This window comes from Euprymna scolopes, chromosome 4, assembly GCF_053919585.1.
Source record: "Euprymna scolopes isolate OS-2025 chromosome 4, ASM5391958v1, whole genome shotgun sequence".
Lineage (NCBI taxonomy): Eukaryota > Metazoa > Mollusca > Cephalopoda > Sepiida > Sepiolidae > Euprymna > Euprymna scolopes.
The window spans coordinates 69304233-69324672 of NC_136485.1; the positions used below are offsets into that span (position 1 = coordinate 69304233).

Sequence of the window (20440 nt, forward strand, 5' to 3'; positions counted from 1 at the left end):
CCATTTTTGATACCTATATGAATTTTCCGTATTTTGCTCCGGCTGCTCGATCTTTAACATTTACCGAAAGATCCACAGAGTTTTAGTAGATAGATAGATAGATAGATAGATAGATAGATAGATAGATAAGAGTTTTTGGGGGGGGTAATATTACTGAGCAGCGTTTTTTAGGAGATCTCTTAAGCTACATTTTTTTGAACATCTAGAGAGAAAAATACTCTTAAAAAAGGTCATTTTAAAGAAGCGACTTATTCAAACTTCCAAATGAGGACAATAGAGTTATCTACCTTAGATTTAGTTTGAAGTCTTTTGGCAACACTGCTTGACCGGTGTCATTGTAGATCGCGCCAAAGAAGCCCACGATTTTTCTTTGTCTGTCAGCTACTGCCATGTGTTAATTGCTTTCAGTATAAGTCTTGCCCCCCCCCCTCCTTTGTTTTAGGCAACGTAGCCCCGAAAAGTCGAGTGACAAATGTAAGTTAAGGCAAAAATTAAGAAATAATGCATTGAAATTTGTAGCGACAACAACACTTATACAATGTTCCATTGCTTTGTCTGATGCGGTTTTAAATTTGACGCGGCGTTTTTCTATTTTAAGTTTACGGCAACATTTGTTGACATGTATTTTTAACGGATTTTGGTTGACGCCGAAGGACAAAAAAGCATCTTGTTTAAAAAAAAAAAAAAAAAAAAAGTTTTACAGTTAAGATTGTGTTCTCCGCGATATAAAAACTAGGTTTTCTTTTATATCGTTTGAATTGAATATTCCTTTTAAACCACGCGTGTGTAGCTCTTAAAATTAATTTTGATTTTAAACTACAATATTAGTGAGCAAGAAAAAAAAAACAACGTTTTTTCGTTTTGTTTTGTTTTTTTTATTAATTTAAGAAAATATAACTAATTATAAAACAGTCTAAAACTTTCTTTAAAAACTTTAAATGTTTTCTCTGCTATAGTGATTAAAAAAACAAAAAAAAGCTTTTAACTTGTCCCATCGAAAACTATACTTAATAAGTGCCTTGCAATTTAAATGTCATCCTTTCCTTTTAACATCTACGTGTATTATATGATCAGAGAACATTGATTTTTATATACACTCATTCATTTTTACAATATGATTCTAAACCATCATGAAGCTATTTCTTATTTTAGTGTAAGTACGTTGTGAACCACATTAACCTCGTATTTCTCACACTGAGCATATAGACAATAAACCGAGTTTGACGACGTTAGTCTTTGGATGGTGTAGGCTCACATAAAGCGCCTGTCATTTTCAAATAGTCACCCATCTGGTACTGACCAAGTTCAACGTTACTTGACTGCAGCGTTCTAACGAAAATCCGTGTGCAAACCTGATTATTACGAAGTTTGAAAACGTTGTGTAAGTGGCAGCTCCCTCGAGAAATCCTTCTTTACTGAGACAATTTTTGTCCCAGTCCGGAGAGACCTTACCGGGGAGTTGGACCTTTCCTCAAAATCTGCCGTCGTGGGGAGACTAGTAAATAGGGACAACTATGATCAAAGTGTAGCACTGTAGTGTAGCATATATTCTGTTCTCAAAGGAGAAGAAACAGTTTTCAACTGGGGCAATTTTTATTTCTGATCCACCCAAGATAGAACTAGATAGTCCCCACATTCAAAGAAAATTTTAAAAAATGACCTTATGACTCATGAGGCGGCAATTAAATAAGGACAACAGACAAATACCTGTGTTTATTAGTTAATAATTGTAATTTAATGCTCAAAAATGTTGTCACACATGTGCAGCCTTTTTTGTCTACTGCTGTTTATAACCGGCTTCTATGGTGTGGCTGTGTTTATATTTACACGCGGCTTCCTTCTTCAAAAGGTTGTTATCTTGCAGCAGAACGAATGTGAAGTCAATTTTGCCGACATGAGTAGCACCAACGAAGCTGATTGTTGGATGGACAGTCGGTTCGAGCGGGCTGTCCTCATCGTAATTGACGGGCTTCGTTACGATTTCCTGGCCCCTAACTCAACCTCACCGAATCCCGACCCTTTACCGTACCGAAACAAGCTTAAAATTGTCCACGAAAAATTACTAAAAGAAGATAAACATTCCTTGCTGTACAAATTCATAGCCGACCCCCCAACGACTACTATGCAACGATTAAAAGGCTTAACAACAGGTAGCCTACCCACTTTTATAGAAGCTGGTTCAAATTTCAAAACGCCCGAAATAACAGAGGACAATATCATAGATCAACTGATCCGACAGGATAAGAAGATCACGTTTCTAGGAGATGATACATGGACCAGCCTTTTTCCAAAACAATTCCATAGATCGTTCCCTTTTCCATCGTTTAATGTAAAAGACTTGCATACTGTTGACTATGGAATCCAAAAACATTTGAGCTCAGAATTGTTAAAACCTGACTGGGACGTCCTCATCGCTCATTTCCTCGGAGTTGATCACTGTGGCCACAGATTCGGACCAAATCACACGGCTATGGCTGCAAAGTTGACACAAATGAACGACATGATTGAGTAAGAAAAAAATTTTTTTATTTTTTTTTTTTAATTTAAATTTTGGTATTTATTCAGTTTACGGCCCAATCTCTGGCAATTTTATGTTGACATCTTCCAGCTGGTTACATAGGAGCCAGAAAATGCCGAAGCAAAGACTGCAAGACACGACAAAACACAACATTTCTCCTTTTCCATGTTAAGAATGATTTTCTATTTAGAATAGAAAGCCATTCGTAACATGGAGAAAGTGTGGGATTTCATGTTGACAAAATCATTTTCGGTTTAAAAAATTATTCTTGATTTATTGAATTTCACACTTTCATTGAAACTTGTTGGCTTATGATAACTGATTGTATAATTGCTTCAGCAAGAATGCTGAAGCAATTATACAATCAGTTATCATAAGCCAACAAGTTTCAATGAAAGTGTGAAATTCAATAAATCAAGAATAATTTTTTAAACCGATTGGAACCTGACGGAATATGCCAACATAAATTGGAACCTGACGGAATATGCCAACATAAATTGCCAGAGATTAAGTCATAAACTGGATAAGTACCTACCCAGTGTTGCTTGTGAATTTTTTTAGTGTTTCTTGACAAACACTCTAAATAAAATGAAACTAGTGCTCACTACATGGCCAGACTAAACTAGCTCTCAATACACAACTAGACACAACTGGCTCACACTACATGGCCAGACACAGCTAGCCCTTCACACTCTTGCTGACTTTCAAATATAAAATTGTCCAACTCAAATCGTAATTATTTTCATAAAATGCAGATTCCGATTTTTAAACTGTCTGACTATCAAATAGTTATATAAACTTCTCCATAACACAATGACAACTTTTGTAGAGTTTGACTGTTGAATTGCATAAACAATTTTCCAAAACATGCTGAGACAAACTGTAAAAAATCCCACTTGAATTGTAACTTAATTTTTTCCATAACATAACAACAACAATTTTCCAAAAAGTTCTACTTTCACATTGTATTCTTCAAAACATGAATACTGAGTATAAAGATTGACTCTGAAATATTTTTAAATTATAAATTTCAAACAAGCAAAATATTTGTTTATTTTCGTAATATTGTGTTTAATATGACTACTATAGCACAATTTTCAATATATTAGTTGGTAAAAAAAAAAAAAAAAAAAATACAGCATAGTTAAAGAAAACAAAAAAAATAATAATAGGAAATCCATTGTCTAAGAAACACTTGATATTTAGAATTTAAAATTAAGCGATTGAAAAAACCAGACAAGTGCAAAAATTTATTTTAATAAAAATATCTATTTATTAAAATCAAATTTAAATTTTCTTTTTCAAATTTTTGAATAATAAAATATTCTTCATCAGGAATATAGACAGTTTTTTTTTTTCTTCTTCTTTCATGTCATGTTAGGGGCTAACAGCTAGCACATTCTCAGAGGTTGGAAATTAAGGCTGAATGCTAACAGTGTGAAGAGCTATTTGTACTTGGTCAAATAATAATAGGAAATCTACTGTCTAAGAAGTGCTTGATATTTTAGAATTTAAAATTTAACAGTTGAAAAGTCCAGGCAATTGCAAAAATTTATTTTAATAAACATATCTAGTTATTAAAATTAAATTCAAATTTTTTTTTTTTTAATTTACTATTCGAAAATTTGAAAAGAAAAAAAAAATTTGAATTTAATTGTAATAACTAGATATATTTATTAAAATAAATTTTTGCACTTGTCTGGTCTTTTCAACTGTTAAATTTTAAATTCTGAAAAAAGAAAACATAATTGAAAGCAAAAGACTTCCAGACAACTTCCAATAAATGCAGCTAGTTAAAAAAAAAAAAAAAATGAAGCTACACACAACCAGTCATACATATTTACTAGCAATATGTAATCACCAATCCATAAAATTTAACGCATTTTGTTATCATACTTTTCTTCGTTCATTAATTTACATTAAACATCAGATAATTATACTGTTCTTCAAAGAAAAAAAATCTACATTCAACTGTACCGTTTTTAAACCCAACGTTCACTTTCTACTCTCGAAATACTAGATTACTAGCAAGGAGACCCGATGTTGCCCAGGATTGAATGAAGATCAACAAATGTTCTACACTTCCAATACTTTTATTGTCATCTAAATTGATGAAATCGCCCGTTTTCCAATCAAATCAATAGATTGCCTATTCTAGTCAGGCACTACCGCAGTGCACCGAAGGAAAACTCCACATACCTCCCCACAGTGACTTAGTCCACAATACATTATAATGTACATTGCACTGTAGAGAACCTGCTGTTGATTTTATGAAATTATTTTTATATATAACAGGAATTAAAGTTTAAAATGCAAAAGTTAAGTATCATGCTTACATTGTGCTCTAAACAAAAACATTTCAAATGCACTTCTGTCTTATCAAAAAACCTACTGTTGATTTTATATGGCAAGTCCTTCTGCTTGTGTGGTAATAAAACTTCTAAAATACACTTGTGACATTATTATGCTGTCTATGGGTGTTAACTTTGGTCAAAATCAGACTATTCCTTCTTTAATTGGATTTTTTTCCAATTATCAATTTTCGATTTGTATCGGAGGCAATCTGATACAAAACCTATTTAAAACATTCCCAGACACATAAAGTACATTTGTGTGAAATTTAAAAAAAAAAAAAAAAAATTGGCCCAACCATTTCGGAGTCCATAGGGGACAAACACATACACAAAACACACATACACACACGTGCACAAAGTGCTTTAAGTAGATATTTGGTAGCTTTATGTCAGTTTGTCAGGTTTTAAAAGTGAAAATCATACAAACTTTTATTTATTTCCAGCTCTGTCATGAAATTATTAAAAGAGGACACCATATTATTTGTATTTGGTGATCATGGTATGTCAAACACCGGAGACCACGGAGGTGATAGTAAAGATGAGGTTGAATCTGGATTATTTGTATACAGTCCATCACAGTTAATATCTTCAACTTCAAAGGTAATGTCTATTCAATCTGTCCAGCTTTGTTTTCTTTTTCCTATATATATATATATATATATATATATATATATATATACATACATACATACACACACACAATACTTTTTGTCCATGTTAACAGTAATTCACTGAAGTGATTAAACAAAAAAAATAACTTACCAAAATCTTACTTAAAATATTATGTGCTTGAATTTTCAAGGGAGGTAATTTACATAAAAAACTATTACGTTTTAAAATTAGATTTATATTAAAGATATATAAATATACATCTATTATATACAGTTGTCTTATGTATGTCCAGATAAACGTAAGAATACTACAAAATACTTACAAAGTTGGTGTATTCTTGATCAGAGTTGCTCTGGATGAATAATAGCTAAAAACTTAAAAATATATATTATTTTAGGCTTAGTCGGGACGGGGAGAGTCGATTTTTCAGCCATTTCTAATTTTATCTATTATGCAATGAAAAATGTGAATGCCTTACATTATTATTATTTTTAATATATTAAAACACAATAGAGGTAATTGACTGCATGGAGGTGGAAAAATGGGGAAGGAGAGAAGATAGATGGATTGAAAGATGTAGAGAGATTTAATATAAAGATGTTACACATGGCATAGTCACGTTTGACACACCGGTCCCCTTCAGATCACTGAAGTTAAGCAACAATGAGCCTGGTTAGTACCAGATGGGTGACCATTTGTGATTTTTAGGTGCTGTATGTGCTCTCCGCTTATCTTGGTATTGTTTCCAGTCATCCTGGACTTCTCCTTGCCACTGGACTCAAACAGTACAGATTCAGGAGAGGTGTGGTTTGGGATGCGCAACTCTTGCCTCACAATTACATGTACAGCTGCCTCTTCAGGGGGTATCCTTTGTCTTTTGAGACTGAACGGAGACATCAACACACATTTTGACCTCTTTTATTCTTTATGGTCCTGGGCAATGTCAGGTACACCTGCTAGTGTTGGATATTAGACTGACAGCAGCTGGTGATCTTGGTAAAACTAGTTGATATTAAAAATTATTGTTTAGAGAAATAAAACTGGTCACTGGAATTTAAAAATAAGTTTTAGCTAAAATCTTTCGAAAATTAATTTAACTAAATATAAACAAAATCTATAGTAGATTGACCTTGAGCAGTTGGCGTTTGTGACCTTTAGGTCACGCGTTAATGAGACGTGTTCTTGGATTACTCACATCACCAGAACTCATGAATGAAACATGTCCTTTTGCGGATGACATACCGGAACTGACAGGTCAAAGATTAAAGTTGAGAGTCTAGAAATTATCGGCAAACCGGGCAGACATGTGTTGGTACGAGCTCTGGAAGCAAGGCTAGACAAAAACAAGTATGTAGATACATAAGGCAGTCTTCTGGGGAACCCTGAGACAAATCTAAAATAAATTTATATGTATAAAATATAAATTGTTGTCTTGTCATTCCTCGGAATCATACATGTAAAGAAAAGTTTCAGGTATGTCTCATTGATCTATTGTGTTCGTATAATGTACATTGTCACAGCAGCCAGCAGTTAAAGACAGAGGACATCCAGACAAACGGTATGAAACTTCCCCCCCCCCCCGCCAGCAGTGTAATATATACATATTTTGGTAATGTGACTATATAACACTAGTTTAAAACGAATACTTAGAACTATATTAATAGGCACATGATGGCAGATAGTTTTTTTGTTTGTTTTTTTTTTTTTTTTTTTGCTTGTGTGAGATGTAATCCCGAAAGAAAAACTGACGGAACTACTCTTCACTAACACCATTACTCACACCCACAAATCTCGGTTTCAATGTTTTCTAGCATCTATCAAACACTCAACTGTGTCTGTCCTCTCCAATTCATCCTTCTCAGAGCAGCTATTTCCCTCCTATGCAAATTAATGCCACATATAAAAAGAATCCATCTACAAACACAAGTTTTTTTTTTTACTTCTTTTTTTCTTGGGGGCACTGACTTCTCAATCCCATTTTCTGACCCTGGTATCACAGTTCTTGCAGAACTAGATACCCCTGAACGAAGCAGAAAAAGAAAGAGGATAAGCAATTAGAGCTGTTTGTCTGAATCACCACAAATACAAATAAGACATGTAGTGCATATTCATTCATACACATACATGGATAACAGATTACAACAGATTACAATGGTTGCGCCTAACCTATATCAATGGACATATTCGTATCTATCCATCTCCCTTTTCCAGGGAAGTTATTTTTTAAGTGGAGAAAAAGAACTTAGTTCAGGTAATATTAAAATGCTTATTAAATGCACATATTGATACCAAGCTAGTTACAATATTGAATATATAAATTATTGAGGAGACAAACATAAATGTGTGAATCCAAGGAATGTAATATCTATATTAAAATATTCTTTGGTTGGTTGTTTGGTTGTTTTGTTTTACGGCATATCAACCCTTTTCAATATATTTAATGCCAAATCTGGTGATTTTGAAGAACGATTTTTAAATATAGTATATTTGTTTTTTAAGTCGTATTCTATTTAACCCATAGTTGGGACCCTAACAGGTGCTACCACTCCGGGTCAGAGTGGACCTGGGAGCAATGGCAATTAAAGGGTGGCTCCACACTCCATAAGGCCTGCAAGCTGGGGCCCTCACCATCGGATATAGTTTAAGGTCATATCCAGGACCAAAAAATATTCTTTGGTTTTGGGATTGAATTATGTTTGAAAAAATTTAAACCTCCCCCCCCCCCAATCTAACATTACTCCTGTTCAGTAATGCCGTAATTCACACTGACAAAACTCTGTAATCCTGAAAGCAAAACTGACAGAACTTCTTTTCACTCAAGCCGTAAATCGCAACAACAAATTTCAACTTCGATGTTTTCTGTCAGCTGTTAAACACTCAACTTCCTATCGTCCCCAATCCGTCGTTCTTAAAGCAGCTATCTCCCTCATATGCAAATTAATGCCACATATAAAAAGAATCCAATTACAAACATAAATCCTTTACTTCTCCCACACCTGGCATGCCAAACAGATGCACTGTTGCTTATGTGAGTCGTTTCTTCTATTGTATTTGATTAATAGCTTTTAATTTAAATGCACAAATTTTATGATGTTCGTTTTTAATAAAATAGGATTATTCATTTTGTATTTTTCAGTCTTCTTTGGAACCATCAGTCTCTCAAGTCGATTTGGTTCCAACTATTTCTCTGTTGCTCGGAATACCAATTCCGTTTTCAAATCTGGGAATGGTCATGAATGATCTTTTCAGCTATTGCCCTTGGTGGAATACAGAAGACAGACTAAAAATGCTTTACCATAATGTAAAAGTTCTTCGTTTGAATGCTCACCAGATTGACGAATATTTCCAGACATATTCTAACATCTCGTCGGAATCATCCATCCGAAATAAATATACATCTCTACATGACCAGTTTATGTCGACCGAAGAAGAATTGAATCGAATCGTGAACAAGATGGCCCGGTTGGAAAACGTGAGCGAAGTTGAACTAGTCAAAGTGAAAGAAAGCTATGTATCATTCATTTCTCAAGTTAAGTCTATGTGTCAAGAGTCCTGGGCAACATTTGACCTTCAACAAATTTTAATTGGTCTCTTCACAATGGGTTTGGCCATATTAGTCAACATCTTCCTACTCGGGGTTACTTTTAATTGGGATGGATCATTTCCCAAATCCATTTATTATGTTCTCATTGGAACTTTTCTTATCTTTATAATGTGTGTCGTTCAAGCTTATTATTTGACTGACCTTTTAGTATCTGGGGTATCAACTTTGACCATTTCCTTCAACTTTCTCGTGTTAGTGCTAGTAATTTCTATGATTTTTACAAAGATCGACAAGTCAACAATATTTGCTTACTTTAAAATGAAACTAAGAAATCTTAACCTTCTTGGCGAGTGTTCTGGTTTTATGTGCAGTTTGTATGTGCTTAGCTTCTTTTCGAACAGCTATGTTGTCTTTGAAGATTGTGTGACCGCCTTCCTAGTTCTCACGCTTCTCTGGTGTTACTGCCTTCAGCTGTTGGCTAAGATGCTTCATGATAAAGAAACCAATCACAGAGAGAACCTAGGAAAACGCTCAAAATCTTCCATGAAATTTGACATTGGATACATCCTGATTCATCCGGCATTTCTTACGTTTATGTTAACCATTCTTTTTAGCATATCGATCTACCTCTCCTCATCTTTTCGAAATTGCCGAGAAGAGCAGCAACACTGCCAGCCCTCCATCTTTTTGTCCCCTCTTTCTGCCATTTCGGACAGCGAGACCAAGAATATACGATATTTCTTCAGTGTTGTCTGCATGGTGACAATTGTTGTTGTTTCGCACCAGTGGCTTCGTTTTTATGGCAATCTCAACGGCAATGCCCCATCAGTCCTCTTTTCAAAATATGGCTTCCCGTTTGTTGCCCTCTGCATTGTCCTTCATTGGGCCGTGCAAAGTCTGCCTTCTAAACTGCTTGATACCCTACCACCAATTCAACATGTTGTCCTGGCGCAACTAGCGTATGCAATGCTCGCCCTGTCGATTTTGTCTTTTCTCGTCAATCCGTTATGTGTCTATCTTATCCAGAAAAACAAGCAGCATCTCTCGCTTCCTCCAGGTTGGCATATCTCCTTACAAGAATATATTCCTCAAATTCTGAAAGCTATGCACAAAACGTGGAAATCTAAAAAACAGGACAAAGATACACCAACCATGGTTTATGGCTTGGGAACCGTACAGACTGCAAGCGCGTTATATTGCGTGATTTTTGCAACACTGCTTGTTGCCATGCTTCTTGGAGATGGTATAGCACCAAGCATTCTTCTTGCACTGTTCATGATGTGTACTGTTCTGGAATTTCATACGTCTTACTATCATTTTTTTCACAAACAAGGTAAGTATGACACAATTTCAATACGTAAAATTTGTGCACATTTTTTTTTTATCATTTTTTCGTAGACAATAGAGCAATAAATTAATCCAATGATTACCTTAAGAAGAAAGAAATGCTGGATAATTTTTGAACCTGTAATTTCAGAAAATAGGTATTAACTTAATATCAGCTCTACCAAAATTTATAACATTGATCATTTTTTCATAATGGGTTTAATCACTGTTTTAGATTGATGTGTTTTTTTTTTTTTATTTGTTATAACTTTCTAAAAAATACTATTCATTATTAATCCATATTCACACATAAACCGATATATATATATATATATATATATATATATATATATATACATACACACACTCATATATACATATATATATATATATATATATATATATATATATATATATATAATTCCTTGATTCATGCAAACATTATTGTCTATATATGTGCATACATGTTTCAGCTGTATTGTTCAAAATCCAGCATTCTCTGGTCTTCATATCAGCTGAAATAGTTCAATGATTTGAATGCCTGAGGAAGCTGGGCTTCGAATGAGATTACAGCTTAAACAAGTACGCACATATGTAGCCAATAATGTTCGTATAAATAAATAAATTTATACTACAATACAATTCTACCTGTTATTGAACACTATCTTATAAACACTAGAGCTTCAATGGATTAATATCTAGAAAACAAAAATACAATCATTATAAATATATATATATTTCTTTTTTTTGGGGTGGGGGGGGGGATTCCAGTAGAGTGCTCCATTATAAGAAAAAAAAGTTTCAAAATAAGAGTGTAATATTGATATTTTTATTTTCAGAAGCTTATCTTATCTAAATTTCTGAATATATATATATATATATATATATATATATATATATATATATATAGTTTAGAGTTTAAAATCTTAAATCTTAAAGTGGATATATAAATATTAATAGTAATATTTATAGGAAAATCCTAAATGAAAATAATTAATATTCAAAGTAGAGCATCATTATATGAAAGTAAGTCAAAATTTTACAATTTACAACATTTATTATTCGAACAAACAATACAAAATAAAGATGATTATTTCCTTAATCTATGGAGTTTTAAAGAATAACTCTTTTCCTCGGAGTAAAAACAATTAAGACTAGCTATAATTTTGCTGGTTAGCACAAAAAATGAAAACTTCAAAGTATTAGAGAAGAAATATTGTAAAGATTATGAAGATATACAGTCTAAAAAAAAAGTGGTCATCCATAGTTTTATCAATAAACATAAATTTATGCAAATTTTTAACAATAGCAATATCTTATATTAAAGAAATTTCTGACGTTTCTGAATTTTTTAGATGAGGATTAGTTATTTGTATTTGGATTCATCGAACTATTGTTCTCATCTTGAGTGATTTTCATGTTTCGGTTGATGTAACTTCCAATCTTCTTCACGTGTATCTTGTCGAATTCGGGAATGCTTCTGTTGAACTCTGAAATTTGGACAGAATTTCGAGCGGAACCCTTTATTTACTATACAGGAATAACATGCTCTTGTTCCGTCAGCCATGACTGAATAGAGGTCCCAAGTAATTCACAATTGTATTTTTCGGTCGCCATACCTTCCCACGTGTAATATATATTTTTTCTTTCTGATGAAAATTATTTTTTAACTGTTATATTAAAAAGCAAATTTTCGTCTGTAAATAAAAAAAATGGTCACTTACAAATTATTTATTCATACCATAGCTTTATACAACATATAGGTTCTCTTTTTTTGAATAAACAAACAAGTTTTTAGCACTTGTGTACTATTCCAGCACTTGTGTACTATTCCATTCTTCCATTATGGCTGCTTTTAGTTCAGCTTTATTTTTGAATATTTTGTTGCCAATGTTTGATTTTATAATTGCCCACAGTGTTGCAAACCGGTGATTGTACCGGCTAGCTTTCTAGAGTTATGGAATTTTCTCTAAAATAATTCCGTTGCAAGCTTGCTAGTGTGTTTTGGGTCGTTGTCTTGGACAAAAATGTATTCGGAAAATGCCAATATACTAGATTTTCTAACAGAATTAAATAAGGAAGAACTTAACGTTGCAGTAATATGCAGCATCTATTTTCATCTCTTTGAAAACTAATTCTCCGATGCCATATGAAAATAAAAACCCAAACCATAACAGACCCTCCAAATTTTATAGTTCCACAAACATTTTTTGTTTTAATTGCTCACCTTTCTTTTGCCATATTTTTTTTGTTTTCATCAAAATTATGTATATTAAATTCAGATTCATTTCTGAATATCATTGTTTTAATTTTATTCTCTGGCATTTTTATATATCTCTTGCATGTCTCATACCAAGTTTTGATAAGTTGGGGTTTTAATAACGTTTTCTTTTTTTTTTGATTAAGTGTAATCTTGTTAAATTTACTTATTAATAGTTTAGTAACCGCATTGTTCTACATTTACTTATTTAGGAAGTGGTATTATCCACTAGAGAGCAATGTATTTAAGAGCTGTCCTGTTTTTAAATCTCTGAAACAGCTACATTGTAGGCAGCTGAGAATCCCTGTTTTTTATTTTTAAAATTTTAGTTAAGGTTTTCTTTTTTTCATCCTTATATAGTTGAATTCTCTTTAATAATTTTAGACTTTTTTAGAAATTGGCTGATGCAAGTTCTAAGTCTATTTCTATTTAACAATTTTAATTAAGGCTCTTTTTTTTTTCTTCATCCTTATATAAATCTCTGTCTGTTCTTTTTATATTATTTTTATTTCTTTATTCAGATAACAATCTCGACACACCATGGTCAGCAATAACTCTCTGGGGTTTATTGTCCATGTATTTTTTCTATGCAACTGGTCATCAAGCCACCATACCAAGCATCCAATGGCATGCAGCATTTGTTGGTTTCTATGGTGATTTCTCCAGCAACATCATCCCCACCATCCTCATCACCATCAATACTTTTGCCGGACCCATCATCTTCACCGTTGCCGCCCCGTTGCTCGTCTTCTGGCCACATGTGAACAAACCTGCAGTTGAATATTTTAGCAGCAAAAAGAAAGGCGAGGATTCTTCATGGAAAGGCGACATGGTCCTGTTCGAAAAGAAATCTGTGCCCTTTATGCTGTACAGACTTTACGCTAGTCTCTTCCTCTTCTCTTCAATCATTGTGAGTATCGAAACTTGATGGATGGAGACACTAAATGGCACTAAAATATTGTGTTGTTGCATGCTTTTGCTTATTGTTTCCCTTGTTAATGTTTTATTATAGGAGAGTCGTTCCAAAAGTAAAGCCTCCTATTTTTTTAACTCAAAACGTTAAAGAGCTATGAAGACGGGAGTGGTACCATTAAAACAATTGACCTTTTGTGCTCTAGAATTTATTTTTCTACATAGTCACCACCATTCTCAATGCACTTTTGCTAACAATGAATGATATCTGTGCATTGACATGTACATAATTCGAACCAGAGAATTCATTATGATTGTAAAAATGTAAAAAAATCAGTATCGTATAAAATTGTCAAGTGAAAATGCAGCGTAGGATTGAATCACACGGTGTGTAAATGAAAGCCTTTTATATGATTACTTATAGATTAATATATGAAAAAAAATTCGAATTAGAAGGAAATTCAGCATAAGAAAATGTTTCTTTGGTTGGCACTTGTACAGTTTAATCCAAACATTTAAAAAATGAAAATATCAAAAAAAGGGTTATATTGTACGTATCTGTTTTGGGATGAAGATCTCAAAAAAAAAAAATTTCACTTAATTTGATTGCGTAGTTTTTTGTTTTTTACAGCAGAAAAACACGAGTATGACAGTGCGTTGAAGGTAGACATCTTTGAATTTTTTTAACATGCCACGGGGATATAACTCAATTTAAAGCGCTGACACTCCCTCCCCATCTTTAATGTTATAATAAATTACTGTAACTCTTCAGGAAATGAATCATAGTTATTCCCCTTGGCCAGAACTAAGGATTCCGCCATATTGATTTTGCCAAACACGTGTATATATTTTAAGCTGATAAAACCTTTACGAAAGGCATTCTTATTCATTCTTCTTTTATCATTTCAATTTTATCAGCTTAAAATAAAAAAAAATAAAAAAATGGACAAATTACTGCGACCAGACAGATTTAACACAGAACCAACTGCTCCGAATTCGGAAAAAATATACAAACATTGGAAGTTAACATTCGAATACTATCTACGCACGTTAAATAACGGCCAAATCAAAAACAATGCACAAAATCTTTTCGCTTTGATCAATTCTGTCTCGGCGACAATTTTCGAAATTATAAGCGACGCCACGGATTACAACGGCGCCATAGAAACGCTAGACGCTATTTATATGAAACCAACAAACATTGTATTTAACAGACATCAACTCCTGACAAGTAAACAGAAACCGACACAAACCATCGACGAGTTCATGCAACAATTGGAAGTATTCGCTAAATCTTGCGAATTTCAAGCGGTAAGTGCGAGGAAAACAAAAAATAATATATACGGGACGCGTTCATTAGCGGCATCTCATCTTCGTCTATCCGTCAGCGCCTACTTGAAAAACCTTTCTCGACGCTACAAGAGACATTTACAATGGCTAGGTCCCTAGAACAAGCGGAGAAGCATACGGCCAGCTTCGATTACCACCCGAGCGTAACAGCTACCGTAGTTCAACCAGAAGAAACTCCCTTAGCCGCTGTAAAAGGAAATGCATTACAAAAAGGAATTTGTTTCTTCTGTGGGAACACACGGCATGCACGGGCGATGTGTCCTGCGCGTAATGCTGTAGAAAATGTAAAAAAAATGGCCATTGGGCTAAGGTATGTAGATTATCCTCCTCTCCTGCTGCTGTGTTGTACGACCCGGACTCCCCCCCCACCCAATCTCTCCTGACTAGGAACGGGTGCCAAAGACATCACCTACACCAAATGCGAAATAAATGGGCAGGTAGTGAATGCTATGGTAGACTCCGGCAGCGTGGGGACGTTCATTAGCAAAAATACAGCAAGAAAGCTGAAACTTTTTGTTATCCCCAAACTGAAAACCGTAGCATTGGCGGACCCGAATCATCATGCTAAAATCATCGGCGAAACTGTTGTTGACATCTCTCTAAACGGTAAAAACCACCACGCCATGACGGTGGAAGTAATTAAGGACCTGTTTACGGATATCATTGTTGGAAAAGACCTTCTAAAACAATATAAAACTGTGACGTTGAAATTCGACGGTCCCAGGGAAGAACTTGTTATTGGAGCGATGGGTAAGAGTAACAGTTTTCCATGTATCAAAATTTCTCCTCCTCCCCTCTTCTCTCATCTTTCTACACGGACGACCCCTATTGCCACCAAATCTCGTCGTCACTCATTCACTGACAACATTTTTATTAAAGAGGAAACTGCCAGAATGCTGAGGGAAGGCATAATAGAGTCCTTTATATCTCCTTGGCGAGCCCAAGTTTTAGTGACCTCTAACGAGAATAAAAAAAAAAAGAATGGTGGTCGACTACAGCGACACCATAAATAGATTTACAGAACTAGATGCCTATCCCATGCCTAACATTACTAAAATGATTGATGACATAGCTCGATACAACGTTTTTACAACACTTGACCTGAAGTCTGCTTACCATCAAATCCCAATTAGTCACGCCGATCGGAAATACACAGCATTCGAAGTAAATGGAAAACTTTACCAATTTACTCGTATCCCTTTTGGAGTCACTAACGGAGTGAGTGCCTTTCAAAGATGCATCGATGGCATTGTAGAAAGAGAAAAATTAACAGATACTTTTGTGTATGTAGACAATGTCACGATATGCGGAAAGGATCAACAAGAACATGGTTACAACCTTCAAAGGTTTTATAATGTAGCAAAAAAATGCAACATCACACTCAACCAAAGTAAGAGCATCATTTCTACTACTTCTATCACACTTCTTGGGTACACAATCCAGAACAACCAAATTACTCCTGATTACCTGAGGCTAAAACCACTCCTTGAAATGCCACCGCCTCTAAATTTACAGTCGCAAAAACGAATAATTGGTATGTTCTCTTACTATAGTAAATTCATTCGAAATTTTTCTGATAAGATACTGCCGCTGAACCATAACAGGGAGTTTCTACTACCCCCGTCTATTCTAAATTCTTTTCAGACGCTGAAGACCGACTTAAGTAATGCCACCCTTATAACTGTTGACCCGGACAAAGAATTTGTAGTGGAAACTGATGCCAGTAAATACTGCATTACTGCTACGCTGAACGAACAGGATAGACCCGTTGCATTCTTTTCTCGGACACTAAGCCCAAATGAGATTAGACATCACGCGGTCGAAAAAGAAGCTGCTGCGATTGTCGAAGCTCTTCGAAAGTGGCGACACTTCTTACTCAGGAGACATTTCAAAGTTATTACAGATCAAAAGAGCGTCAGTTTTATGTTCGATAATAAGAGAAAATCAAAAATTAAAAATGATAAGATATGTCGTTGGCAGATCGAACTATCACAATTCAAATTCAGCATTACTTACCGCCCAGGAACGGAAAATACAGCTGCTGATACGTTTTCTCGCATCTCTGCATTAATGCACACTTTGCAAGACCTCCGCGACTTGCATGCTACACTATGCCATCCTGGAGTCACGCGACTCAGCCACTTCATCCGGACAAGAAACCTTCCTTTCTCTTTAGAACAAATTAAAAACATAACAGACTCGTGTCCCTCCTGTCAGTATTTGAAACCTAAATTTGCCAGTTGTGACAAAGGAACACTCATACAGGCTATACTACCTTTCCAGCGACTAAACATCGACTTTAAAGGCCCTTTACCTACTTCTGTACGTGGTAACAAATACTTACTCACCATAATTGATGAATACACTCGCTTTCCCTTTGCCTTCCCCTGTAACGATATGACTAGTAAAATCGTGATCCATTGCCTAAACCAACTATTTGCTATTTTTGGCATGCCCGATATGATACACACTGACCGGGCTGCCGACTTCCTTGCAGGAGAAATCAAAGATTACTTACGTGGCAAAGGTATCGCCACCTCTAAAACAAGTAGGTATCACCCTGAGGGTAACGGGCAAGTTGAGAAGCTCAATGGAACTTTATGGAAGGCCATCCAAACGACCTTACACTCTAGCAACATGAAACTGCCTCATTGGGAAGATATACTACCAAACGCTCTCCATTCAATCAGGTCGTTACTATGCACTGCCACCAATACGATTCCTCATGAGAGAATGTTCAAATATAGTCGTAGATCTTCCTCCGGAACTTCTGTTCCCACTTGGGCGAAACCAGGCCCAGTATATGTCAGAAACCATACTAAGTCTAGTAAGCTCGACCCTCCAGTAACCTCTGCTACCTTATTAGACATCAATCCCTACTATGCTCATGTACGACTACCCTCTGGTGCGGAAACTACTGTCAATGTGCGAGACCTGGCCCCTAACTCCTCAAACCAAGAAGACGAACACGATGAAAACAATACTGCAAGCCCTGAAGCCTGTAAAGAACCGCCACCTGACGAAAACAATATCGACGTGGAGGAGAAGAATCCCTTACCTGATCCTGAACATATCCATACTAGCCACGATGTGGATGCTGAGAACAAAAATCCTTGTGAGTCAGTGCGGAGATCGTCCAGAATGCTGCGATTTCCAAGTAAATATAAGAAACTTTTTAACCTAGTACTGAACAGACTAAATTTAACTTCTGTAATTCCATACTTAATTATTGTTGAAGGGGAAAATGTTATAATAAATTACTGTAACTCTTCAGGAAATGAATCATAGTTATTCCCCTTGGCTGGAACTAAGGATTCCGCCATATTGATTTTGCCAAACACGTGTATATATTTTAAGCTGATAAAACCTTTACGAAAGGCATTCTTATTCATTCTTCTTTTATCATTTAATACTAAGCTTTTCTTCCTAAAAATCGAACCTTTTGCTTGGTATCATAACAAATTGTTTTTTCGCTGTAAAAAAAACTACTTAATGAAATTAAGTGAAATTTTTCTTGGAGAACTTCATTCCATAACGGATACGTACAATTTAAACTTTTTTCGATATTTTCATTTTTTTAATGTCTTGATTAAACTGTACAAGTACCCTTTGGTTAAATAAATTGAAATCAACATGCTAGTTAGGTGAAAAATTTGTAGAAGAACTTCTCTCCTTTTGTATTCTTTTACAAAACAGACTACTTGTACATAATTTGAACTAGAAAATTTTTTTATGACTTTAAATCAACAGTTTCCCCCACTCTTTATCTATACCTAAACCTAGATTCCATGAACAAAACTTTTTTCTTAGAACTGCACACTTGTGGAACTCTGCTCTGTTTTCCTGCCTTCCAACTGACTACAATATGACTGTCTTCAAGTCCAATGCGAACAAATTCTAAACGAGCCATTCCCTTAAGTAACCCAATTTACCAAATTTCCACTACTAACGATGACTACGACATGTTCCCTTTGACAAATGTACAATCATTAACCCTTATCCTTGAAAGGCCTCTGGGTCTTGGTAAGTGGTGACTCTTTTTGTTAAAAAAAAATAATGTAGACAAATCGGTATCGTTGTATAAAATTATGGATCAAGTAAAGCAGAAGACGATAACCGGTGATTCGATATTAACATTGACAGAAGCACATGGTGTTGGTTGTTTGTAAACATGTCAAATAGTAGGCATGGTCGAATGTTCGCGAGCAAGATTTTTTAAAAATATATTTACAAAACTTTTTAAGATTTAAAATAAAAAATATATATTTACAAAACACTTTTTAATGTACCTATTTACTATGCCTCCCCACAGGACAGAGTTAGACACCAGGGTCGTTTTTTAACATGGAGAAAAGGTACAAAAATAAAAATTGTCTCAGTCGTGAAGGATTTCTCCTCCACCGAAAGAGAACAAGAAATAGAAGTGCAGCATCTGAAGAACAGATACTACACTTTGATCTTGACCAAAAAGTAACAAAACGAATGTATTTAAATAAATGGGCGTCTTTCCGAGTGCGTTTTTAATATATTTACAGAACTTTTTAATAAAACTTGGAATAATTATAATAAATAAAAAGAATGAGCTATATTACTTACAAAGCATTAAAAATCGATGTTATAATTGATCTCTCCTGTCTATTAAAAAATACATAATTTTAAAAACTTTAAATAAAATTATTTAAACCAGACTTATTAATGGCGGAAACCAATATAAAAATAACTAACTTGTTCAGATTTTTGCAGGTTCTTGCGGCCAAGATTGATTTTTATGTACAGTGTGTTTTTTTAGTGTTTTTTTTTTTTGCTGTCACTTGAAATGTGCGCCGGTCTTCATTGGTCGTCGTCTTTTGCTACAGGGTATCTATTCTTTAGTTGGTCCAAAATTATTTATTTAAGATGAATAGTAAGATTAAATCAGTCAGTGTGTAAGTAAAATTTTTGCGTGACTAATTTTATACATGTATGGGAGGGACGGAGGAAGTTGAAATAGAAGTAGGCAAGTGTGAATAAGAAATGTTTGTTTGTCTAAACCAATCAAAACTGACAGTTAAGTTTCTTTTGTCTAATAGGGCAACAAAGGTAGATATGGTTAGGTTAAAAATCTGTAGAAGCCCCTATGGTCTTTGTACTCTGTACCAAAATTGACTATGTGTGCATAAGTTGAACCATAAAATACTAATTTACTGTAAATGTAAAAAAACAAAAATATATTTGTATCATTATAATAAAGTATTACATGAAAATGCATAAAGAATAAGAATAAATCATGTAGTGTGTAAATATAGAACCCTTTGCGTGAATAATTATAGGAAATAGATGTTTTTAAAAAAGCAAAAAAGCTCTATGAAAGTTACAGTAAAAAACATTTCTTGGTTAAACAAATCTAAATCAGCACAGCTAAGTCTAAGTTGAGGCAGGTTAACGAAAGTAGATCTGGTTAGACGTGTAGGATCACGTGTCTGCTTTGTACTGTTCCAAAAAGGACAACGTGTACAAAATACGAACTTGAGAAGTGTTCGTGACTGTAAATGTAAACAATTTGGCAAAGTCATTAAATTGCGATG

General features: G+C 34.5%; 1 protein-coding gene across 1 annotated transcript in view; it reads left to right on the forward strand.

The window, feature by feature from the left end:
* Positions 1–301: 301 nt before the first annotated feature.
* The window catches only part of LOC145268235 (GPI ethanolamine phosphate transferase 3, catalytic subunit-like), a 32132-nt gene continuing 11993 nt past the window's right edge, over positions 302–20440 (forward strand). The window contains exons 1-4 of the mRNA XM_080123561.1: positions 302–2508; positions 5316–5472; positions 8621–10361; positions 13136–13524. Coding sequence (XP_079979687.1) covers positions 1748–2508; positions 5316–5472; positions 8621–10361; positions 13136–13524 — 3048 coding nt within the window. The 5' untranslated portion in view covers positions 302–1747. The remainder of the gene's footprint in view (positions 2509–5315; positions 5473–8620; positions 10362–13135; positions 13525–20440) is intronic.